Source organism: Ceratosolen solmsi, unplaced genomic scaffold (assembly GCF_000503995.2).
Source record: "Ceratosolen solmsi marchali unplaced genomic scaffold, CerSol_1.0 scaffold35, whole genome shotgun sequence".
Taxonomy (NCBI): domain Eukaryota; kingdom Metazoa; phylum Arthropoda; class Insecta; order Hymenoptera; family Agaonidae; genus Ceratosolen; species Ceratosolen solmsi.
This window is the reverse complement of record NW_011948423.1, coordinates 8,386,563-8,404,480: the sequence shown is the minus strand read 5'-3', so window position 1 is coordinate 8,404,480 and position 17,918 is coordinate 8,386,563. Positions and strand designations below refer to the sequence as shown.

Sequence of the window (17,918 nt, the reverse complement as noted above, 5' to 3'; positions counted from 1 at the left end):
CAGTACTACTGCTTCAGGAGTTTTGGAAAATATTGAAAAAACTTCTATTCAGGTGTATAACCAAGACCAATCCAATGTCAAAACAGTAATATCCGATCAAGAAATGCCTCGCAATGACCTTGATTTATTTTTAAAAGGACATAATCAACCTGTATCAAATAATCTTGCAAGTGAAAAATTCATTATGGTATTTGCTAATACAAAAGTTGTAGATTTTTGTGCTTATTTTTATAATTTTTATAATTTTTATAATTTTTATAATTTTCTCATTTTTGTTGCACATTTTATAAAGCTTATGAGTATGCGGCACCATATTTAGTAACTTATTTTTAAGTAAAAATATAAACGACGATTGTATAGATTTTTTATTTTACTTGTAATATTATAGTCTAGATAATTCTATTTATTTTTAACTTTATTCTTTATCTCATTTTAGTATTAAACTTTTCATCAATATTTTTAATAATATAATTTTATTGTATAGTACATTATAAACCTACATTCAATGGTTATAATATTCACGATTATTAAAGTATTTTGTATTATTGAAAATGAGTCCGTATAGCTTATCTCAATATAATTTTTACAAAATTAACTTAGTTTTTATATTGCAAATATTTTTTTTTATTTTGTAAAATTAATGAAACAAAATGAACAATTAAAATAATTAAAATAAATGTATTATCCTTATCAAAGACTTTCGTTGAAATAAATGATTAAAAAACATTTACTATATATTTTTTCTTATAAGCGTGTGTTTACAGTAAAAGCATATTTATATCGTCAAATATTTTGAAAGAAATTTCGACCATCTATTTATTTTACACACACTGATTATTTCTTAATATAAATATGTAAAACGTGGATACATGATATGATAATGAATTACAATGAGGAAACACCCTTGATCTCAAATGACCTATGTGTTTATATTGCCTTTTTTTTACTGATAACTGAATTGACTCTGTATTAAGCTGTGTAGAAACTATAACTATATGCTTTGCTATACTTGTAGCTCGAATAAAAGTTTACGTTATCAAAATAGAGTCTATGAAATGAATGAAAAACTAGTGGATACCAGTGAATTTTCTATAGATAAAAAAAATTATCTTATTATTGATATGAATTTTCTTGAAGTTGAAGTAAAGTTGCAATATTTACTATTTTAAGATAAAAAAAATGTAAAATTATTTATTCGTGATAAATGCTTGATGGTTAATATACTAAACTAAATAATTGATAATTATTATTTGTATTATAATCTGCTGTAATTTGTTTGCAAGTTGTTTCTTGTGCCATCGAATCCTTTTACAAGATTATGTAGTGATGAAATATTTTTTTGTGTTTTAGACCAGTAAGCTTGGAGCTACGATGTTGGAAAATACAAGCACAATACGTCGCACCAAAGATGTGTCACCAATATCAACGAATGGTGCTCGGCCAAAATCTATTAATGAAGAAAATGATCAAGCGACATTAGTGCATAATGATATTGATCCTGATTATTTAACACTTTGGCAACATCCTATAATAACTCTCAATTATTTTATAAAAGAACTATTTTTTGATTGCCTTAGTTTTGCAAGAAAAACTCTTCAATACAAAAAAACCGTATTTTGTATAGTAGCTTTTATTACCTTATTTTTTGTATTAGGTAGACTATCTGGGCCACAGCAACAGGTAAATAATATATAAATAATATATAAATATACAATTATCATAATCCAATTAAAAAGAATGTATTTAATGTATTGGGAACAAACATTTAACTATAAATATAATTTCAGATTTTTAAAGCTTGGGAAGCTCAAGTAATATGGTGGCTCTATTGGATAGGCTTGGGGGTTCTTTCAAGCGTTGGTCTTGGAACAGGATTACATACATTTGTTTTATATTTGGGACCACATATAGCAGCAGTGACAATGGCAGCATATGAATGTGGAACTCTGAATTTTCCAGAACCTCCGTATCCTGATCAAATAATATGTCCAACAACTATTGATGTAACTTGGACAGTAGGTATATTGAATATAATGAGAAAAGTGCGCATTGAAGCAATGATGTGGGGAGCTGGAACTGCTCTTGGAGAATTACCACCCTATTTCATGGCCAGAGCTGCACGTACTAGTCGACAAAGTAGCAAAGATCAAGAAGAACTCAAAGAATTAGAGGCACTTGAAGCACTCGAGAGTGGAGAAAATATCCCAATTGTTATGCGTGCAAAATTAGCCATGAAGCATTTTGTTCAGAAAGCTGGATTTTTGGGTATCCTCGCTTGTGCATCAGTAAGTAAATTATAATATAGAATTTTATTATAATCAAGAATTATTTTATTTATAATATATATTTTTAGTTATTTATAATTATTTTTAACTTTTTTGTATTTGTATTATTTTAATTCTTAATTTTTATAGATATAATATTTCTTCTTTGCTAAGGTCTATAATATGTAATAATCTAACATAGTTAATGTAGACTTTCATTTATAATTAAGTAATTATAAGTCATTAGAAACGCTTATACAAACACTTAAAAATAGCTAGACGTTAATAAATTAAATAAATGAATAATTAAAAATAATATATTCTATTTTAATATTTAGATTCCTAATCCCTTATTTGATCTTGCTGGTTTAACCTGTGGTCATTATCTTATACCATTTTGGACATTCTTTGGTGCCACTCTTATAGGAAAAGCTATTGTTAAAATGCATATTCAGCAATTAGCTGTAATTATAGCGTTCAATGAAGAATTGTTAGATAAAGCAATTGGTTTTTTGGCATACATACCTGTAGTAGGTACAAAATTTCAAGAACCATTGAAAAAGTATCTTGTTGAGCAAAAACGAAAACTACATGACAAATCGGCAGTTGTAAGTGGTTAATAACAAATATAAGCATATGTGTGTGTGCGCGCGCGCGTGTGTATGTATGCGTGTATAGTATTAATTTATTTTTAAATATTTATTTTCATCAAATTATTCAATCAGAAAAATGTAAATAATTTATTAACTAAGTAATCTAAGTATATATATACATATACATATATATATTTAATGTAATAAAATGAATGAATTTTGTTTCAGGAGTCATCAACAACTATTTCATGGTTATTTGATAAATTTGTTATGCTTATGGTGTGTTATTTCTTAGTAACAATTATACATGCGCTTGCACGTAATCATCATCGAAGACGCACAAAATTATCCACTGATTGACCAATGATTAAATTAGATTAAATTATTCACTAAACAAATTCTACAGGGCATGAGCCACCATGCACTAAAAGAAACAACGCAATTGCGGAGAAATAATTAAATATCTGCTCCGATCTTGCCTCGATGTAAAAATAATTATAATCAAATCAAGTCCTCCAATCAAGTTGGTGCATTACAGAAGCATCCATAATATTATTGAATATTCCAATTGATGTATTGTTTTTGACCTGAATTGTTTTGCTTAACAAGGGCCATTGTAAGTTTTTGTAATTGTGCAAGTGCTTCTTGTGATTAAAGGATATTATTGGATTTTATTGCAAGTTATTTGTTATAACGAGGTTTAAGGTCAAATACTCTTTCTGTCTTTGGACCATATGTTTTTAATTATATAATACCTGAGATGCAGATTATACAAATTGGGCGAACGCTTCTTAACCATTAAAATATTTTAAATGTAATTGTAATTTTTTGTGTGCACCTAATATGGATTAGAATCGTTCGCATAATTTTTATTTATGCACTAGCTCTTGATAGTATATTTTTTTTTTGCTAATGTGACGTGTTGCGCGTGAGTTAGCTGATTACATTCCATAATCTCAAATAAAGCACGCGTAATGAACTAATTATATTCTGAAAATGTAATGAAAATTGTCTGCGAAGTTATGTTAATTCTTTATCACTGTTACTTGTTTACAATCACATGTTATTTTTGTCATGCCCTTACAACTCATCTGAAAAGGAGCGTTTCATATTTGAGATAGCGATTGTGTCAACAATTATATTTTGTAAGTTGAGTGGTTATGTACATTGATAAAGAAACTCCTGTTCCTTTAAATAAATTTCTACACCTTTGCAAATATATTTTCTTATATTTTTATATACCTTGCCCTATTTTTCATTTAACGTTTTTGTTTCAATAAAATAGCATGAATAATTTATTCATTTTACTATAAATATATATCATTATACAATGTTATAAACCCAACCTTCATCATTATGGTAATAAATTCTTGTACATTATTAAGTACTTTTGTTATGAAATATTTTCATAGTTTCTATTTTGTAAACAAATTTGAAAAGCAACATATTCAATTAAATTCCAAAACGATATAAATTAAATTTTTAATATCTTAAATATATTTACATTAATGTAAAATAGTTTAACAATTGAAGTCATCTTATTTTTTATTAATATTAAAAAAAAATAATAATACACATATTTTACATAATTATAAAAGAATATTATAAACTATATAATTCATTTAGAATTTGTAATTGGATACAATTTTATTTGTCAGATTTATCACTTGTCTTTGATTGTTGTTTAATTCTATAATCTGACAATGCAGCTTTAATTGCATCCTCTGCAAGCACTATAAAAAAATTGATTTATTATAAAAATAATTATATCAATTTAATATCAATAAAAAATAACCAAGCATATTTCTTACTTGAACAATGCAGCTTAACGGGTGGGAGACTAAGCTCCTTAGCAATATCAGTATTTTTCAATTTTAAGGCTTCATCAACCTACAATAAAAATTAATAATTAAAAAAAAAATTGGAAAAAAAAAATTTAATACATGTTGATCCGTTAGTATATTATCACATTAATTTAAATAAAACAAAGTTAAAAATTATAATAAGATATATAGCCAATTATATATTAATCAGTATTAATTACTTATGGTAAATATTTAATTTTGTATAAATAAATTTGTAAGAAATTATAAATATTAATCTTATATATTTTATATTATAATTTTTTGTTTTAATCTCTACACAGATACATATATAAAATAATAATCCTTTAATGCAAATTAATTTCACTTAATTTAATATCTATATACCGTTTTTCCTTTAACCCATTCTGTTGCTAATGAACTAGATGCAATGGCTGAACCACATCCAAAAGTTTTAAACTTAGCATCAATGATTTTACCATTATCATCAACTTTAATTTGAAGTTTCATAACATCTCCGCATGCTGGTGCTCCAACTAAACCTGTTCCTACGCTTTCATCATTTTTGTCCAAACTTCCTACGTTTCTAGGATTATCATAATGATCTAAGACCTAAAAATTTGTATTTTATAAAAATTTATCTTTTATCATCGACCAATTATTAATACATCAAATATAAATAAATTTTATACTGAGAAGATGTAATATTTAGAAATGAAATTAATTTTATGTAGTAATTTAAATTTTAATCAATTTATTAATATCAATGGTTGCAAAATAATATATATATATAGAAGTATAGATAATATGGTATGGCAATATAACAAATGTTATTATAGATTTATTGTAATATCAGTCTATCTATATTAGCTATTGTAAAAGTAAAAAGTTGTAGTGTAATTAGCAGAATGTTTTAATCTAAACATAGGCATTAAAACATAAATGAAAAATATCGTTTACATGTTCACATTAATAAAAATATTCATGCACCTTTTTCAATGTAAATTTCAAGGTTAAATTATGGGTCTAATTATATTACTCACTTTTGGATGATAGTAAAGACATGGTGTTTTTGATAAAGTATATTTCGATAATTCTATAAGCTTGGGTGGCAAAATGCGCCACAAAGCCATTTCAATTAATAATAACAAATTTTCTTAAAAAAGTTTCTTCTTCAATGCGCCACTGATCTTTGACAAGTCTACTACAAATAGTCTGTTCATTGTTAGTATACAATGCTAAGCACAAACACTTACGTAAAAATATACGTGGTGCAATAAAATGAAAGATAAATAATTATGAGTACGTTCAAATGCATCAACGTACATTAGGCAACTTTTGAATATTTTCAAGACTAAATTTATAACAAGGATGTCTTAAGAATTAACTTTCAAATTATTTAATGCAAATTTTTAACTAAGCGTTCAAAAGAATTTTCATTCTTCAAATTTCATTTTTTAAACACAAATGGATAATTAGTATAATTGATAGTTCAAAAGATCCTTTAATCTACTAAAAAAAGATTTTTTTCATAATTTTATTACAAATATCAAAGTTTATCTAAAATATTGTTAAAAATATTTTTAATAAGAATTTCATAAGTTAGTGTCTCTAGTTTAGTATTAAGAAAATATTTATTTTAATAGCAGGGTTTTTATTTAACGGTTTTCCATTTGAATTGTTACATAGATAAATCGAATCAAAATTATTTTGTTTAAATTAATGTTTATTTTGTTATTTATTCATGGAATAATTTTTATTGAAATAATGCAAAATTTAGAATTGTTGTAGCCGATTCTATAGCACAATCATATATCCTGTTATTTTATAACCTCTGCTAAACATTAGCAATTGCCAAAGCATATAGTATTATTATTTAAATTATTATAAATGTATACTTATGGGGAATATCAATTTTCTTAGCTATAATAATTAAAGATAATAATATTTATTAATATGTCTTTCCAACTTCAATTAACATCTTTGCTAGGTAATCATACAAAGAATTTATCAGAGTTAAAACAAATTGTAATCAGGCCATTGTTGCAAAGTAAGTGAAAAATAAGTTATTTCAACACTCTTTTAATTATTTTATTATTCTCATTTTTAAAATGTTTCAATAATAATCAATTATTCAATTTCGTTCTTCATAAACATTGTAGTATTAACAAAAATTATATTTATTTGAATAAATTTTGCAACACAATGTATGTTGTAGTAAAATTAATTAATCTAGTTGCAGTGAAAGCTATAGAACAGGAGTACATAGAAGAAGGGGCCTTAGAAGTTATTAGTAAAAATTTTAATGTGTCGCAAGCACACGTCGATGAGTGGTATGCTGCTATTCTTATTATTATGAAATTGCATTTGCGATATTCTAGCGCAGCGATCAAACCTACAGAATTTAAACAATGTTTACAAGAATTAAAGTAAATAATTTGTTACTGCGATTTGCTTAAAATTGTACGAATAGAAATATATAAAAGAAAATATATATTTTCAGATTCTCTCCAGAATGTATACAAGATATATTTTCAGTTCTCACAGGACCAAAGAGATTAGATTTGATAACAAGTTTTACAAACAAAGTTGATTTCTTTCCACACTTAATTGCTTGCAAATGGAGAGTGGACATTATAATTTCTTCCAAGTAATTAATTATAGTATAAATTCGATTTTATAGTTAAATAAAATTAATAATCTTTGTATATTGTAATTTTAGTTTAATGTCAAAAATTTTGGAGCCTCATGTATTGTTAGAATGGATTTTAAGCAATGGTGAAAGTTATACTTTTGAATTGTCTTTACCACGTTTTCATCAAATGCGACACGCCGTTGCAAAACTGTTATTAGAGATACAAAGACTCGAAGTTTATAATGTGATAAAAAATAATGCGTAAAGTTTTATATAAGTTATAAGAAGATATATAATTATAAGCAAACAAGTGTGTAAGAGCGTGTGTAAGCGTGTGATTATTATATTGTATAATTCATGCATAGTCTATTATATTGATTATAATTCTCTGACAAAGTATATGTTTTTCATTATGAAATATAAATAAAAATATATTTTCATTTGATATTTTGATCGATTCATATATATTGTAAATAATTTTGTTCATTTAATAAAATAATTTATTATTGATGCATGCATATACGTAGTTTGAAATAAATGCAGGTAATTCGATCTCTCGAAAGTTCGGGTCTTATTGCCTGAAGTTTGAATATGTTTTATAGTTTGTGATTGTGCCAGATCATTGTGGTGTCGTGGCTGTAGGCTTATTTTTTGTAGGACTAGAAAGTAGGACTAGGACTTCTCGAGTCCCGAATACTGATCATCTCGTCTCCGATTTTCTCGACGGTTCTCGTAGCTCGCGACTCCCCGTCTTTTATATGTTTTTATATATAATCTAATTCTAATATCTAATATATTGTAGATTGTAGTCCGTACTTTGTAGTTAGTTATTTCAAGATGGCGGCAAAGAGTGGTGGTGACGTTTATTGGAGTTCTGTTATAAAACCAATTTTAACTGCACCTTATGGGTGTTTCAATACAAAATATATTATTGACCTAGTCAAAGTTATAATTCAATGGTAAAAAAATATTTTAAATCTAAACAGTAGACTAGTAGTAGTAGTGTACGAGAAAAATATAATCCTTTGATAAGACCTTAGTGACTCTGTACAAATGGAAGCTCAAGCGTATCAATTTATTACTTTAAAAGAAATCTTATCGATTTTGTTTCATTCAATGTTAAATTGTACGCAATTTTCTATTAATTACAATTTTATCCTATTTTAAAGTAATATTTTTATTTAAAGAAAATTATTAACTGATTTGTAGAAGTGTAATTTTTCCAAGTCATTGGTTTTCATAGAATTTTTAGTGTTAGTTATTATCAAGTCTGTTTCTAGAGTTTTTACTTGTAAACTAAATTCATGTTTTTGAATATGACAAATTAATATTCTTACTCCGTAGAAAAAAAAAAAAATAAATAAATAAAACAGAACAGTCTCTTTTTTTAAAGATTACTAATTCATACAATTATTTAAAATATTCATCAAAATATTAATTTATTTCCTTTTTAAAAACAAACATTTTGAAAAGGGACAAATATTTTTCTTTTATATTATTATAATAAATTATTGTGCAAGTGGAAAGGAATATTTCTAATACAATTTTCATTTTATATATAATCGATCGTTTTCTTAATAAATATTTTATAGTGAACCAGAATTAATATCCCACGATGAAGAATGTGAAGGCTTTTATACATCGTTTGTTGCATTGGCAGCAGATTATATCGGTACCTGTGCAAGTACTTGTATGTATATTTATTGACATAAGAGTATATTTAATAATTAAAAAATAAATTAATATTAAGCAATTAATTAATATATTTTATGTTTAGTTACTAAAAATCAAATACCTGTTGTTTGGCAAGCATGTAGAATATTATTAACATATTTAATCGGTAAATTACCGCAACAGACTTCTCAACCAGGAGAAAGTAATGGTCCAACTATTTTAACAACACGACAATTATTGTTATCAATAAGAGCATTATGTATTGGAGATTCTTTACTTGCAAACTCAGAAGAAGTTGCTTTAATTGCTATAATGAAAAATACAAAAGTTCCTCAAAGTGTAAAAAATTCACCTACAGTTGGTGAAAAGGAAAGTCCTCCACAACCAATAAAAGAAACAAAACGTGTTCGTAATGATTTATCAACAAGTATTTTAGAACAATTAACTATGCCTTTACAAGATTTTGCTATCAATAATGACACTGCTTTTGATAGTAATAATAAATCTAATTCTGATAATGCAAGCAATGAACGAGGAACAGATATAAAGGTTAGAATTATTCATATGAATTAAATTTAATAATTATGAAAGAATATCTAATACCTATTCTTTATGAACGATAGTCAAAAGTTTTCGTTTTCGTAGAGCATTTTAAACAATTACATTGATGATACGGTTTCATATAATTTTAAAGTCAAATTTAATGTTACTTTATATCATAATTTATTTAAGAAAATACTAACTTATATTAAAAAAATTTTTTTATTTTTAGTTAATGTTCATTGCAAACAATATCAATACTCTTCAAAGTATGGGCGCAGGGGATATACTTCTTAATATGTGTTCCAATCTACCACATTTATCTCGTTATGCAAGAAAATATCAAGCATACTTGAACAGAAAAAGTTTTTGCTTACCAGCAAATCAATCGGAAGCTCATACAATACGTCATAGTCTTCATTCTGTTGTCAATGATATTAATATTGTACATAATATTGTATCTTTACCAATTCTTGAACCATTGACCCCAGCAAAATTAGAAAAATTGTCATTGCTAACTATGGCTTGTCTTTACTGTTCAATTGCAAATGCTACAGCATCAAGTATTGTTGGAATTACTAATGCAATTTCACCAAAATGCAATTCTAATGCAAGTGTTAATCCACAAAGTAGTCAAAGTACTAAAAGTACTGAAGAAGAATATGATGCATTAGCTATTACAGTTGTAGAACGAAGTTTAGAAATTTTTACTTTAGTTTCCAATATAATTAGACATAGTACAAGAGCTGGTGGGCATGTAAGTATTTCGTTGTTTTAATTGAATTTTCAACCAAATAAAATTTGACAATATATAGTTGAAGTATCTATTTTTTTATAAAGAAAATTTTGTAATTTGTTTTCTAATTTAATTTGAAATAAAATTAATTCCATTTTTTTACAGATACTTCAAAATCATTTATTAATTGGTGTATGGCTTTTGGTGGCTGGTTTACAAGCTCAATTATCCGTTAGTAGTTTTAGTGTAACTGATAAAGGAAAAGAAGAAAAAGGAAAATCACCGAGTAAAGCACGCGATGGAAGTGGTAGAATAAATTTAATGAAAGTGTAAGAAATTATTTACTCACTGGTCTATACAGAAATTTTTTAATTTATGCTTATTATAAATAAGTTTGTTGATTAACTATAATAAGTTGTATAATTATATATGTGTATTATCAATAGACAACAAGGCTTTGGTGTTTTATCAGTGGCCTTAGCATCACATGCACTTACGTTAATGGGTGCTCTTTTAGAAGATGTTTCTGTTGAAGCTGGCGTAGAACAAATTTCACCACCAGAACCAGCTCCTTTAGATATTTTAGCTACTGCTACAGCTTTAGAAAGAGTATCGACATTTTTCCAAGCTGCACCTTTAAATCATTTATTGTTTTATTTAGCAACTATAAGCTATCGAAAAGTAATACATTGTACTATAATTATATCGAATATTTAATGTAAATTTAAATTAAATAAAAAAGTTATATAAATTTTAAAATTTATATAGGCTTGCACACTTAAAAGAATACAAAAACATCCTCTTGAAGGTGATACATTAAGTCAATCTGATTCTACAACTTATTATGAAGATCTTTATAGTTGTTCTGAAAGTTCCACTGATCAAGGTATCTATAATTTTTATCAGTAGTTTATTTGTTATTGTATGCAATTTTTTTATAAAAATAATTTTAAATTTGTTTTTTATTTCTTAGAAGAAGATAGTGAACCTATTTTGGGACTTTGGTTTGAAGAGACTTTAGATTCATCTGATGGACCTCCTGCTAGTACAGCAAAAGATACTAATGAAGAAGCAAATACAGAACGCAATGCAACTGTAGTACCTGATAATCGAGAGCCTCATGGGGTATATAACCTATTTGTTATCTATACATTCAGTCATTAATGTTTAATTTTCAATGTTATTTTTTCTATAGTACATTGCATTAGCAACTCAAATTTTTCAATTCATGAATCAACATTTGATTGGCAGCAGAAGTGCCTATGTAAGAGAATATGTTGTCAATGGTTTAGTAGAACAACAAATGGTAATATTAGCTGCAATAATAAGAGATTTAGACCATGAAGCAGCTCGTACAGAGACAGGTAGGGGCTTAATATTAATAAAATCTTTTAATTTAATATGAATTAGGTATTGTTATTTCTTTGTATTTAATAAAATTGAGACGATATAATCTTGTTGTTTTAATAGAGAATAAGCTGACATTTTTTTTTTTAGGTACTATTTCAGTTTTTTATGGTGCCACATTAGGTGCAATGTATTCTGAATTTTCACAAGCTTTAAGTCGATATACACATAATTTATTAGCAAGAAATACATTGAGTGAAACTTTGCAGAATACTTTGCTTCACCACTTAGGGGTTAGTCCTTGGTCAACTGAAAGTGCCAATTCTTCATCTTGGCCTTTACAAGTATATCCAAGAACACTCAGTGTTCTTGCTCAGGTAGATAACATTTTTAAATAGTATTTTTAATTTTTGTCAGAAAATATTAATTTTAAAATTATTTATGCTATAGATACTTCTATTAAAACCACAATCAGAGAAAGAAGCAGCTTGTATTAGCATTTGGCAGAGATTAGTAACAACAATGGTTGAAAATGTTTGTAATCCTCCTATGACTTTTGAAACTGAAAACGAAGGTGAGTAAATTAATTAGCATAAGTATTTGTTATTTGTATTTGAATTATTATCAAAATAATATATTTTTAGATTTGAATGTAGAACATGCCCAACTTGTTCTTTTTCTTTTTCACTCATTGAATTTAATGCAAAAGAAATCTGTACTTCTTGTAACGGGTAGTGGAGCAGTTCGATGTAGCGAAGCAATTAAAAGTCCAATGAAGGATTCGCAAATATTACATTTATCACGTTTACTTCTTCTTCTCGAATACATGATGAAACATTTATACGATGCACCTACTAGTTTACTAGAACAAGTAAGGCATACAATGCAATTATTAAGTATATTATATTGTTAAGTATGATTTTTCAATGCATTATGCAGTGGATAATTCTGGCCTTTTAATGCCATGTTTTTTCCATTTTGTTCATTTCATTTTTTTTTTTTTTTTTTGTCGCTCACTTAACATTTTCATTTGCCACTATAATGCAAGAGTAAAAAATTAGTTTTTGGTAAAATAAACTGATTAGAGAAAACAGGGCCGTCTCTTTGATAGTGTCGACTGAACGGTAGTAAAAATCTCGCACAAGTTAACAGATTAAAAAATATTTGTTAGCAATAAAATAATAAAATATATTGATTAATAAAATAAAAAAAAATATTTCTATTATTAACTGAACTCTTTTATTATAGGTTCAATGGAATTTGTTTTCTGCTACTAGTCTAGTCTCTGATACTAAAGAAGGACCTAAGCAAGCTGCAAGAATTTATACTCCATGGAAAGAGATTGAAGATAATTATCGAAATTTTGGTCCACAAGATGAATTTTCCATGAAACCACGATTTTACAATCTGACTACTTATGATTTTAATAATCAAGATACACCTAAATTAGATGGATTGGTATGATTAATTTTTATATTATTTTAATATTTATGTACATTACTTATTTTTCATTAATTTTTTATTAAATTAGGCTTATAATTTTATTTTGGGAACGCCCGATAAGATGAAATATCCATTATTGATTGATGCTCTTATCGATATTTTGAATATTTTAAACCAAACTAACTTACCTAGAAAATCTGGATCAGAGAATAAAGACAAAATGAGCTGTACTGGTTTATTTGCTACGCAATACTGCTTTTCCATTTGTTGGAGGTAAAATAATTAGAATGAGAATTTTTAAATTTATAAGATTGATTATAATTGTAATTTCATTTTTATAAATTTAGATTATTACTCATGTTACCACCATCGACCCCTTACATGGATAAACTTGCTTTAGGAGAAGAAATTCCAGCAGGTCCACTTTTACTTCATTCTTTAATATGGGGACCACGTGCTGCTTATAAAACTTTCACTGGTTGGATGAAGGTAAAGCGCAAAAATTTATAATAATTATTTTAAAAAATAATTCTAAAATATTTGTAGTTAATTGTAATACAGCGATAATTTTTAAATATAATGCAATTAACTATAATTATAATGAGTTTTGTTTTTTATTTTACATTATGCAGGATTGTTTGGTTAAACAAGGCATGTACACAGAATATGCAAAAAATTTATTAAAAACAGTTTCATCAACTGTTAATTCTTTAAAATACGATGTGGCACTTGCAAAAAATTGTATAAAATCTTTAAAACCAGAGGTTAACGCAAATGAAAAAATTATACCAAAATCGTCTTTACCAAAACTGAGTTCACTCTGTATTTTAGCTGCAGTAATAGGAAAATTGCAAGTTGTAATGGATGAAAGTATATGGAAGTCTACTAGTGATAATATCGAAGCTTCAAAGTATTTTACAGTATTTATATTGTTTTAATTTTCTTTATAATAACATGCAATTAAAATTTATTTTTACATTTTTCAGAGTTCAACAAACAACAGAGTCTACTGCTTCAAACGCAAATAAACTTGTTGTAGAAATATTACCACATATTTTATCATTGACTGATGCAATTTTAGTGTCGTGTCGATCTAATATTTTATATCAAATCCAAGAAACTTCGGAAAATAGTAAAAAGTATACGATGAGAGATTTTCTTATTCTTGATGAAATAATTTGCATGAGTGGTGCAACTTGGGCAAGTGAACCTTCGCTAATTAGTCTGCTACCAAACAATGTGCGATCAGTACTCGATAAATGGAAAAATATAAATTTTTCTCATGTTCCTTGGGTATGCAAAAAAATTTTTTTAATTTTTTGATTAATGTTTTTATTATCTACTACATGAGTTTTATTCTTTATATTATTAGAACAACTATGCCAATGATATTATTCCAGCTGAAAGTTATATTTTAACAACTATTAATCATCACATTAATTCTTTATCGGAATACGGATCATTTTCTATTAATCCATCTTTGAAAAATTTATTATATTCATTGGTCACATTTATCATGGAATATGTAAAGTGAGTGTAAAATAATAAATTTTATTTTAAAATTAAATATTTTAAAGAAAAATGTACTATCTTTCTTCTTTAATTATAGATCTACAACAGAAAATTCTGAAATTCGAAATCATGCTATAGATATTCTTATTTCATTAACAATGGATATGCGAACAGAGTCTTTCCATAAATTGGCTTCAGCAACTCTGAATACCTTGATTGGTGAGCCAGAGAGTGAAGTTCGACAGATACGAGAACATTTATTTGTACTCAATCGTACATATAATTTAATCGTTGATTATACCAGTAATTCCGATGATACGATTAAGTAAGTAAATATTAAATATGGAATATTGTTTGAATATTATATGCTTTATGTATTTTATTTTCAAATATTAGCATATCAATTGATGGAAATATTTTAAAACAATGTATTAAGTATTGGGAACAATTATTAGAAAAACCAGTCGGTTGTAAAGCTTTGGATCAATTTTTTGCACCAAACACAAATAGAACGCTTGTGTCAGTTCTTCTTTCAATAGCATCACCACAATCCTCTCAACAGTTCAGTAACCACGTATTACACTTTTTTAATAAACTTTTTAAAGCCGGTAAGTCAATTTAACATTGCTTTTAATAACGGATTTAGTAAAATATTTAGTAAAATATTGTTGAATGAAATTAGCTGAAAAAGAAAACGACGGCTCTCTTGATCGACTATGTAGATCAGTATCCAATTTAGCTAAAGTGGATAATGAAAAGCTCCAATCATGGCTTGGACATGTTATTCTTGGAACTTCAAGTCTTGCTTCAAACACACCACCTAAAAATTTACCAGCGCCAGTAGTTCCATCAGCTTCCATGTATTAATATATTTTTTATATTTAATAAGTATTTAAGATTTTTATATTTGAAATTAATCGAAGAAAATGTTATAGCACAACACCTGTTGCTTCCACTTCTGAAGAAGCACCTAAAAATGATACAACAAATAATATTCAAAATAATGAACAAGTTCAAGGGCAATGGCAAACATTATTGACAGACGCTTCAACACCAAATAATCAAGCACCAGCGTCAATTGAAGAGCAACCGTCTTTACTAGAAAATAATCAATTGCTTCGAGCACTTACTAGTTATATTGTTAAAGAACATAGGTAAATTAATTTGAAGTTATCCGAGTTATAGTGAGTAAGTACTAGTTCGAAAAATCGTAAATTTAAAAATTGAAATATTATTTAAGTATTGTCAGCGATGGGGTATCAGTTACCATTCTTCAAGGCCTTATACCAATAGCTTCTCGCATTTTGTCTACATCTGCAGAAGGTGTGAGTTTTTCTGAATTAATGCAAGTAATGTCAACTCTAGCGGATGCTGGATCTGATAAAGGTCACGTTTTGCTTTTTCAATCTGCTATTAAATGGATAGAGCTGTGGTAAGTTATAAAATATATGTAAATAATTTGTGAATAAAATTATTGAGCTCAATTTTAAATTTAAATTAATTGATTTTGTTGCAAAAGTATAATAGTATTTAACATATTGTATAATGTATTTTACTTAAAAAGTAAACATTTTTATAATTACATAAATCTTATGAGCTACATGAAATGAAAGTTTTAAAAAGTATGACGAAATTTTTTAATGATTGAAAAAAGCAATACGTAAAAGTTTAAATTTATTTCCTTTATATAAAAAAAATTTATATATATATACACACAGATATTATTATATATATTTTTTTACATTTGCAGCAGATAAATTTTTTATCTCTTTAATGTTAAAATATATATTTTAATACATAAGCATGTGAAATATTAAATTTCTTCAATTTACATTTTTAAAACAATATTTTACAGCAAGGGACAGCTCTTGATTAAAGAACCACAAAATCTTGACAAGTCTTCATCATATATAGAAGCAGGATGTTGTATATTGAATTATGTAGCCGATATTATGAATGCAGTCTGTCCTCAGAAACTTATTCAAGATCGTGCAACGAGTCCACCATGGGAAGGTGCGCAGCCATGTAATGACGTTACGGACAGTGATTGGATCGATGAAATCGCTCACGATGATGACGACAGCGGTGCTGAAGACTCGGACGAGGATAATCTGTGCAACAAACTTTGTACATTCACTATAACACAGAAGGAATTTATGAATCAACATTGGTATCACTGCCATACTTGTAATATGGTAGATGGCGTAGGGGTTTGCTCGGTCTGTGCCCGTGTTTGCCATAGGGGTCACGACGTCACCTACGCCAAGTATGGTAACTTTTTTTGCGACTGTGGTGCAAAGGAAGATACATCCTGTCAGGCACTTACAAAAAGAAGTCCTCAGAGTTCTGAACATCCAACTACTAATGGAGCATCATATCATAATGCTAACGGAAACAGTGATAGTCAAATGTTATTGACAAGTAGTCTTAGACGTAGAGCATCGAGTCCTGTGCACTTCAATGAAAAACACGAACGAAGTACAAAAGACAAGCAAAAGCAACAAGCTCTCGCTAAACAATTAGGTAATATCTTTCGCTTAATTTGTAATTTAATAAATTAGGTATTGGATTTTTCTCTTTTAAAAAGAAAAGCATTCTATATTTGAGCTTATAAAACACTAACAAATACATACAATTTATATGAAATACAATGAAAGATAAGTCTGCTTAACAATTTTGATATCCCCTGTAGATATAGTTTGCGTTAAAAAAGAATTCGTAGATAAACATTGGATATTGAATTTGAGCCAGATCAAATATAAACAACTTATTAGATAAACTAACATAAAATAATTAGAGAATAGTTGGACAAAAATACCCATCGTTGGTGTAGAGAAATATACCCGTTGATTTTAATTTTATGAATTATTTAAACTAGTTTAAGAATAATAGGGTTATGTTAAATATAATTTATGTTAAAGTTTGACGAATTTTACGAAAGAATTATTGCGTTAATGTTGTATAATATAAAAAACAAAATGTATTTAGCTATATGGCATAATTAGTAATAGATGATCATTTTTACTGTACTATCGCTACTTTTATAAAACATAAATAAGAGAGCCATTTTCTGTATCTGATTTTTATTCGTGTTTGTTAAAATGTTTCCAAGAATAGATTATGACAGCAACAACTAAGGCTATAAAATAGATCTTTATATTTTTTCGGGCATATGTATAAAGCATTTAAAAAGTATTTAAGCAATCGTGCTGCTAATTGATTGAAAAACAATGTTCTTTTTTCTTATAGATTCCCAAAAATTCTTTATGTATTTCGCTTTTGGTCACTTTAATAGTAAATATATTAATTTCCCACCAATATATATCTGAATAACCTTTTTTTTTTTATATA

The 17,918-nt window shown here is 26.9% G+C and overlaps 4 protein-coding genes across 8 annotated transcripts in view; 3 read left to right on the top strand and 1 right to left on the bottom strand.

The window, feature by feature from the left end:
• Positions 1 to 4,078, top strand: part of LOC105362336 (vacuole membrane protein 1) — a 5,547-nt gene extending 1,469 nt beyond the window's left edge. For 3 of the 5 annotated variants that reach the window (XM_011499756.1, XM_011499755.1, XM_011499757.1), the window contains exons 3-7: positions 1 to 187; positions 1,351 to 1,680; positions 1,788 to 2,285; positions 2,603 to 2,872; positions 3,086 to 4,078. The exon at positions 1 to 187 is cut by the window's left edge and continues 57 nt beyond it. In XM_011499756.1, the coding sequence (XP_011498058.1) occupies positions 1 to 187; positions 1,351 to 1,680; positions 1,788 to 2,285; positions 2,603 to 2,872; positions 3,086 to 3,217 (1,417 nt within the window). In that variant the 3' untranslated portion in view covers positions 3,218 to 4,078. The remainder of the gene's footprint in view (positions 188 to 1,350; positions 1,681 to 1,787; positions 2,286 to 2,602; positions 2,873 to 3,085) is intronic. The other 2 variants (XM_011499758.1, XM_011499759.1) reach the window with 1 other exon arrangement.
• A 411-nt stretch (positions 4,079 to 4,489) lies between these two features.
• Positions 4,490 to 5,949, bottom strand: IscU (Iron-sulfur cluster assembly enzyme). Its single transcript, XM_011499754.1, has 4 exons — positions 5,724 to 5,949; positions 5,068 to 5,292; positions 4,669 to 4,747; positions 4,490 to 4,590 (listed from the first exon to the last, which is right to left on the bottom strand). Exons 1-4 carry the CDS (start codon positions 5,811 to 5,813, stop codon positions 4,505 to 4,507), a joined length of 480 nt encoding a protein of 159 aa, XP_011498056.1. The 5' UTR covers positions 5,814 to 5,949; the 3' UTR covers positions 4,490 to 4,504.
• A 380-nt stretch (positions 5,950 to 6,329) lies between these two features.
• Positions 6,330 to 7,620, top strand: LOC105362334 (COMM domain-containing protein 5). Its single transcript, XM_011499753.1, has 4 exons — positions 6,330 to 6,730; positions 6,917 to 7,109; positions 7,184 to 7,330; positions 7,403 to 7,620. Exons 1-4 carry the CDS (start codon positions 6,637 to 6,639, stop codon positions 7,578 to 7,580), a joined length of 612 nt encoding a protein of 203 aa, XP_011498055.1. The 5' UTR covers positions 6,330 to 6,636; the 3' UTR covers positions 7,581 to 7,620.
• A 325-nt stretch (positions 7,621 to 7,945) lies between these two features.
• Positions 7,946 to 17,918, top strand: part of poe (E3 ubiquitin-protein ligase-like protein poe) — a 28,166-nt gene continuing 18,193 nt past the window's right edge. Inside the window, exons 1-24 of the mRNA XM_011499752.1 lie at positions 7,946 to 8,274; positions 8,908 to 9,005; positions 9,093 to 9,538; positions 9,762 to 10,286; positions 10,431 to 10,594; positions 10,712 to 10,946; positions 11,034 to 11,151; positions 11,239 to 11,390; positions 11,461 to 11,629; positions 11,763 to 11,989; positions 12,063 to 12,186; positions 12,257 to 12,483; positions 12,861 to 13,070; positions 13,144 to 13,328; positions 13,403 to 13,544; positions 13,688 to 13,965; positions 14,042 to 14,348; positions 14,428 to 14,585; positions 14,665 to 14,892; positions 14,964 to 15,175; positions 15,250 to 15,427; positions 15,503 to 15,721; positions 15,808 to 15,999; positions 16,423 to 17,090. Of these exons, the coding sequence (XP_011498054.1) occupies positions 8,153 to 8,274; positions 8,908 to 9,005; positions 9,093 to 9,538; positions 9,762 to 10,286; positions 10,431 to 10,594; positions 10,712 to 10,946; positions 11,034 to 11,151; positions 11,239 to 11,390; positions 11,461 to 11,629; positions 11,763 to 11,989; positions 12,063 to 12,186; positions 12,257 to 12,483; positions 12,861 to 13,070; positions 13,144 to 13,328; positions 13,403 to 13,544; positions 13,688 to 13,965; positions 14,042 to 14,348; positions 14,428 to 14,585; positions 14,665 to 14,892; positions 14,964 to 15,175; positions 15,250 to 15,427; positions 15,503 to 15,721; positions 15,808 to 15,999; positions 16,423 to 17,090 (5,584 nt within the window). The 5' untranslated portion in view covers positions 7,946 to 8,152. The remainder of the gene's footprint in view (positions 8,275 to 8,907; positions 9,006 to 9,092; positions 9,539 to 9,761; positions 10,287 to 10,430; positions 10,595 to 10,711; positions 10,947 to 11,033; positions 11,152 to 11,238; positions 11,391 to 11,460; positions 11,630 to 11,762; positions 11,990 to 12,062; positions 12,187 to 12,256; positions 12,484 to 12,860; positions 13,071 to 13,143; positions 13,329 to 13,402; positions 13,545 to 13,687; positions 13,966 to 14,041; positions 14,349 to 14,427; positions 14,586 to 14,664; positions 14,893 to 14,963; positions 15,176 to 15,249; positions 15,428 to 15,502; positions 15,722 to 15,807; positions 16,000 to 16,422; positions 17,091 to 17,918) is intronic.

Excerpts from the sequence above, each read along its gene's own strand:
- IscU (XM_011499754.1), bottom strand. The coding sequence starts at position 5,813 with ATGGCTTTGTGGCGCATTTTGCCACCCAAGCTTATAGAATTATCGAAA. Across the intron at positions 4,748-5,067 it reads AATGGGTTAAAGGAAAAACG|GTTGATGAAGCCTTAAAATT; the intron begins GTATATAGATAT and ends TTTTTATTGTAG. Across the intron at positions 4,591-4,668 it reads CGTTAAGCTGCATTGTTCAA|TGCTTGCAGAGGATGCAATT; the intron begins GTAAGAAATATG and ends ATTTTTTTATAG.
- LOC105362334 (XM_011499753.1), top strand. The coding sequence starts at position 6,637 with ATGTCTTTCCAACTTCAATTAACATCTTTGCTAGGTAATCATACAAAG. Across the intron at positions 7,110-7,183 it reads CAATGTTTACAAGAATTAAA|ATTCTCTCCAGAATGTATAC; the intron begins GTAAATAATTTG and ends ATATATTTTCAG. Across the intron at positions 7,331-7,402 it reads GACATTATAATTTCTTCCAA|TTTAATGTCAAAAATTTTGG; the intron begins GTAATTAATTAT and ends TTGTAATTTTAG.